The 6,555-nt window shown below is 38.0% G+C and overlaps 1 protein-coding gene across 1 annotated transcript; it reads left to right on the top strand.

Annotated features, from left to right (window-relative positions):
* The first annotated feature begins 478 nt into the window (after positions 1 to 478).
* Positions 479 to 6,127, top strand: LOC109814640 (DEAD-box ATP-dependent RNA helicase 46). The gene is made up of 9 exons (XM_020379115.3): positions 479 to 666; positions 1,343 to 1,677; positions 1,804 to 1,959; positions 2,209 to 2,277; positions 2,797 to 3,066; positions 3,949 to 4,299; positions 4,431 to 4,708; positions 4,877 to 5,323; positions 5,438 to 6,127. Exons 2-9 carry the CDS (start codon positions 1,360 to 1,362, stop codon positions 5,850 to 5,852), a joined length of 2,304 nt encoding a protein of 767 aa, XP_020234704.2. The 5' UTR covers positions 479 to 666; positions 1,343 to 1,359; the 3' UTR covers positions 5,853 to 6,127.
* Positions 6,128 to 6,555: the final 428 nt, after the last annotated feature.

Genomic DNA, 6,555 nt, shown 5'->3' with positions numbered 1-6,555 from the left:
GAACTCTACATTTTTTTATTTACACTTATATCTATTTACACATCTTAATGTAATAAAATAACTGTCCAAAGATTATTTTTTCTCCTATAAGAGTATAATGATTTATTGGGTCTAGATTATATATTTTATTTATTTTCACGATATTTTTATCAAATATATCATTTTTTAAAAAATCATTTATTTATTTATTTTAGAGAAAGTCTTTTTCCTTGGATATTTTGTTTTGTCATGTGAAACAATGTTATATGGCATGCAATGATAAGTTGGGTCGGGCCATTCAACTACAGCAAATTTGACCAGGTTTTTTTGAATATATATATATTTTTTTTTTACGATCCAATTCTAACTGGAACAACTTGCCCTCATAACACTTAACCATGGTCAAGAATTCCAGCTCAAATCACTAACCATGGTGACACAACAAACCTAACCCAACCCTTTCGCTTTAAATAATACATGTATGTATCACCTGATTCCTATAAATAAACCCTTACATTCATTTCACTTCTTCTTCCTCCTCCTTTCGTTCCTCCTTCTCACTTTCGTCCCATTTTCGAAGCGCGCCGTAAGGTTCTGCGACTCCAAAACCGAACCTGAATTTGGTTTCAATCTCAGAGAGAGAAATACCGTTCTACTGCACAGAATCTACGGCCTCTTCGTAAATCGGTATAATAAGATTCGATTTGTTATTCCTTTTCTTTTTTATTTCCTCCAATTTTTTTAGGTTAATTTTGTGCGTTACGTGCACCATTCCGCAATCAACCAGATCTGAATGTGAAATCGGAGGTTATGCTCGAGTACTGCTTCCTTGCGGTTTGGTTGAATCTAGGGCTTTGTTTTTGGAGTGGATTTGTGCTGCATGCAACTGTTTGCGCTAGATTTGCGTTTCCTGAATTCTATTTCATCGTGCTGTATGCGCTGAAATGATATTTTGTTCAGTTTCCGAGTTTTTTTTACTGGTTATGTAGGATTTGTTTGTAATTTCTGGTGAAAATCTGTGACTTAAATGGTGTTGGTGTAGATTAGGGATTGTTAACGTGCAGTGTGAACATTTTGAGGTTTGCTGGGGTTATGCATTTTAGGTTTATGGATGTTTGCTTGAATTGGCTGATAATGCATGTTAAATGTTATGCTGATATTATTGTTATAAATTGCCAAATCGAATTTGTTAATTTGGAGATGTAGATTTTGATAATAGTGGGGTCGCTGTCAAAGTTTGTTGTTTCACTCGGTCATTGTTACGTTTTAATTGGGAATTATTCCTAGCGAGTTTTATTTTTTTTATTGTTGGGTAGCTTATTGCGAATTATTAATTTGTTATTTCTTTATTCTGTGATGTTAGAATTGTATTATCTTGCTATGGCTGCCACAGCAACTGCCTCTTCAATGGGTCCGCGGTATGCACCACCCGACCCGACGCTCCCTAAACCATGGCGGGGTCTTGTAGATGGTAAGACTGGGTATCTTTACTTTTGGAATCCTGAGACCAATGTCACCCAGTATGAGAGACCCTCGAGTACAGCTGCCCAGCCAAAGTCTTCTTCAGTGCCTAGCTCTTCTGTCCAGGTTCAACAGTCGTCGCAAGGGTTGCAGCGTGGTCGCAGTCCTGATTTCAGTGATAGGTACGATAGAAGTAGCGGTGGTGGGTTGAATGAAGCTGGATCACGGAACCATCAGGTTAGGTTTTAATGCTTGACTTTATTTGTTGTTTTTACGCAGTGGTTGAAAGTCAATGTGTAATTTTCTTTCAAAATTCTAGCTTGTTTGGGGGACATATCTTTCATGTATTTCATATTTTGTTAGGGTTCCAAAGGTGGAGGTTATAGTTCTCATAATGTTCCAAATGGAACAAATGTTGCCGGCAATGTTAATGCTTCTGTCAAAGGTCATGTGGCTTCTGATGCTGGAGCTGGACTATCTCCTGATTCTTATCGGCAAAGACATGAAATAACTGTGACTGTGAGTATATATATATTACTATTATAATTATTATAATCCCATGGCAAATAATTATATCATATTGCTCTGTATTTATAATCTGCACATTTGCATCTTTTATTAGTTACTGTGGACTTTACTATGGTGACACAAGTTCTTTTATTTAATTGTTTTAAAATGTTTGAAAAATTTCATATAATTGAATGCTATTCTCTGCTTTTGAGTTTTGCTCCAATTATAATTGATTGAGTTTTTTCATATTCTTTCTAGGGAGACAATGTACCTCCTCCCCTTACATCATTTGGGTCTTCTGGTCTTCCATCTGAGATTCTGAGAGAGGTATCAGCTTTTATTCCCTTTTTATTCTTCTTTTCATGTCTATCTACCATAGTGGCAGTTAGGAGGATACCCAAGTTTCCTTAGGTATCTGACCAATTTTTCCTTGTGCAAATCTCTGATTCCTGAAGCTCCAATTTCCAAGTTTCAGGCTCATGAATTTTCTGCCATTTTTACTTTTTTTGTCGTAGGTGCGATATTTGCTCCTGGGGAGGAGCTAATGTCGTACGCTGTGGTACCCTCTTTTGTGGGGCTAGCATTTAGTTTGGACTTTGGAGCGCCCTTTATGGTGGACCAAGTTTTTGGAAGGGCTTTCCGAATCATCCAAGTTCGTGGCTGGGACTGCTGTTGGTCATGATTCAGTCTGCCACTTGGTCTGTACGGAAGAAGAAGCCTCCTCATGCGCTACCTTGCATCAGCAAGCATTGGTGGCTTGCATATGAGGGATGATGCTTCTTCCGGTGTTAACTCCTCTATAAGTCCCAAAAAAAAAACCAATCTCCTGGATTTTCCTTTTTTTAGGTACAAAATGCTGGGTTCTCAGCCCCAACTCCAATTCAGGCACAGTCATGGCCCATTGCTCTACAAAGTAGAGATATAGTTGCCATTGCTAAAACAGGCTCAGGCAAAACCTTGGGGTATTTAATGCCAGCATTTGTTCATCTGAAGCGCTGTGGTAATAACTCCAAAATGGGTCCTACTGCATTGGTACTTTCCCCAACGAGGGAGTTGGCAACTCAGATCCAAGATGAAGCTGTGAAGTTTGGGAAATCATCAAGAATTTCTTGTGTAGTAAGTAATATTGTTCTCATATTTATTAAATTATTTTTTGTTGTGCTTTCATTTATCAGCAAGGATAACTTTGAAAACTATTGTACTCGCCAATTGAGATTGTGAAACAAATATTGCTCTTAAAGTATCATTCTTCATTTGATTGCCTGGTGTAATGTGTTCTTTATATGTTTATTTTTTCTATCACGATCTGCCAACTTACATTGTGTTATTTCTTTTTATGGGTATATTTCATGTAAACAAATATATAATATTGTAGGTTTCATAATCTAGGAAGCACATTGACATGTGAAGTGGACACAACATGAATATGTGAACTTGACTAATGTCCAAAATATAGGACATTGGAACAGTGCATGGATGTGTTTGTGTGTGTACAAAGAGAGTCAAATGAAATGAAATATAAGCAACGTTTATACAAAATATTAAGAAACATAATTTTACAATGTGTACGCACTTGGTTCCAAAATAAGATGAAATTATATCTTTCCAGAAAGGTTTATCCAACTTAAACTAACTGAATAAGTTCTACCACTTTTTTATGGTAAAGAACTTCACAAAAAATGTAGTCATTATTTTTTAATACAATACGTTATATTTTATTTTTAACCTTTAAGCTGATAACTCTTAAGCTAAATGATTTTTTTGAAATAATATTAGTGTGTAGTCTATCCAAATGGATGAGTCAGTTCAAGTATCCAGGTTTCAAAAATAATTACTTTTTTTTATTAGACACATAATGTGAAGTGTTTGACGCATGTTCAGTTGGTGTTGGTGCGGTAAAACTTCAAACAGGAGTCCTTGAGTTAAACTGAGTTAAAGAAAAAACAACTACTGGCTTTGTTTGCTACTATTTATTCATTCATTGTTTTTTCTTGCTAGTGTTTGTATGGAGGAGCACCTAAGGGTCCTCAACTAAGAGACATTGATCGGGGAGCGGATATTGTGGTAGCCACTCCTGGTCGCTTGAATGATATTCTTGAGATGAGAAGAATTAGTCTTCATCAGGTCTCTTACCTGGTGCTAGATGAGGCAGACAGGATGCTGGATATGGGATTCGAACCTCAAATTAGGAAAATTGTGAATGAGGTGCCTAATCGCCGGCAAACTCTCATGTTTACTGCAACATGGCCAAAGGAGGTTAGAAAAATTGCAGCTGACCTGCTAGTGAAGCCTGTCCAGGTGAACATCGGCAATGTAGATGAGCTTGTTGCTAACAAGTCCATTACTCAGGTTTGATATCTGCTATTTCTACTGCTGTATTTGGGTGCAATGCCCATTCTTTCTGTAATTTTTCTTTTAGACAGTGTATTGATGTCAGTTAATAGCTATAAAATGTAATGTGTTTTATGTTATTATATCAGCATGTTGAAGTATTGCCACCAATGGAGAAACAGAGACGGCTGGAGCATATCTTGCGGTCACAGGATCAAGGATCAAAGATAATTATATTTTGCTCTACGAAGAAAATGTGTGATCAACTTGCTCGTAATCTGACACGACAGTTTGGAGCTGCTGCTATTCATGGGGATAAATCTCAGGCAGAGAGGGATCATGTGTTGAGTCAGTTTCGAACTGGGAGGTCTCCTGTGCTAGTAGCCACAGATGTTGCCGCTCGGGGACTGGATATCAAAGACATTAGGTTGTTAACTATTTGTTTTATGATATTTTTATATTCTGAGGTCCACGTGTGTGATAGTAAATAAGAACTATATACTGTAGTTTAGTGTTTCTCTGATTTTGTTTGCTGGGTGAACTTGTCTCGGAAAAGTGACCATCTTATTTGACAATGAACATAAATATTTTGCAGGGTGGTTGTCAACTATGACTTCCCTACAGGTGTGGAAGATTATGTTCATAGGATTGGAAGGACTGGGAGAGCTGGAGCCACTGGGCTAGCTTACACTTTCTTTGGTGACCAGGATGCTAAATATGCTTCAGATCTCATCAAAGTTTTGGAAGGTGCAAACCAGAAGGTACCTGTGGAACTTCGTGATATGTCATCTCGAGGTGGTGGGGGGATGGGCAGATCCAGACGATGGGGTTCTTCTGGTGGACGAGGTGGACGTGGTGATTCTGGATATGGTGGAAGGAGTAATGACTCTGGATATGGTGGAAGGAATAATGACTCTGGATATGGTGGAAGGAGTAGCGATGCAGGATTTGGTGGAAGAGGAAGCGATTCAAGTTATGGCGGGAGGGGGACTGCTGCTTCTGGCAGAGGTGGAGGCCGTGGGTTTGACTATGAACCACACAGGTTGGTTTTGTTTATTATTACTTATTAGTGATATTATTTTCTTTATTTACTTTACCATAGGATAGGATTTGGGTTTTGTAGAAGGATGGTTAATGTTGTTTTGTGGCATAATAGGGGTCGGAGCCCAGACAAGGGATCTAGTTGGAGTGATCGCTTCAAAAGTGTGAGCCGTGACCGTAGCCGCAGTCGTAGTCCTGACAGGGCTCCAGTACCTCAACATTCCCAAAGCAGCAGCTTTCACAAGGCAATGATGGAACACAGTGGTGGATGGGATAGTGATATCAATAAGAGCTTTAATCGGGATCGAAGCCGCAGTCGCAGCCCTCACAGACCGGCACCAGCACCAGCAGGTCGCGAACGTTCCCCAGTTTACAGTTTTCATCGTTCAATGATGGGGCAGCGAGCACCTGAAAAAAATTGTAGGTCTAATAGTCCTCCGAAAGAGTGGGGCAGTGGAAGACATTTCAATGGAGAAGAGGAGGAAGGGATGATTCCCGAAGAAGATACCATATATCAAAGTGTTAATTAGGATATTTTGGCCATTTACATACACTAAGTTAGGATCTGGCGTTGTTCTTGTTCTTGGCAAATGTATATTTTGAGGGGCTTTGTAGAAGCAAGCAGCCTGGAAATGGCGTGGCATAGTAACCAATATTGGTGGTTTTTTCTTATTTTGGTTAAACTCGACTTCATATAGGACCAGGTTGGTTCTTTGTTTCCATACAAAAATTATTCAGCTACTATAAAATCATGAATGTTGTATTCCATCACTTTACCAAGTGGCAGCATATGTTATCGTTCAAAGATCTGCCCAGTCACATTTTTCTGTCTGCTTCTAGTGTTTTAATTTGTTAAGTCCGTTGCTTCTGTTTGTAGTATGTGATTATGGACTAGTTTTGATTATTTTCTATTTAGTGAATCTATTATTGAAGGCAAAATTTAGATATAATTAGAATTTAAATTTCATTAAATTTAATATTTTTTTATTGTGCCGCCCTCTTTTGGGAAAAAAAAAAAGTAGCGCTGAAACATATTGATATATGCACTTTTCCTTCTTTAGGAAAGAAAGAAATTGATGAGATATGGAAGTCTGTTTGGTTTGATTGTTTTTTTAAAACATGTTTGGTTAGATTGTTGAAAACAAGTGAAAAACTGAAAATGGAAAAATGTTTTCAAAGTTTTCTCAAAAAATGACTATTGAAAAGGCAGTGGCAAAGTTCGTAATTCTAGCC

This window comes from Cajanus cajan, chromosome 2 (assembly GCF_000230855.2).
Source record: "Cajanus cajan strain Asha chromosome 2, NIPB_CcT2T_4, whole genome shotgun sequence".
Classification (NCBI taxonomy): domain Eukaryota; kingdom Viridiplantae; phylum Streptophyta; class Magnoliopsida; order Fabales; family Fabaceae; genus Cajanus; species Cajanus cajan.
The sequence above is the reverse complement of the archived record's forward strand: the minus strand, read 5'-3'. Positions and strand labels throughout refer to the sequence as shown.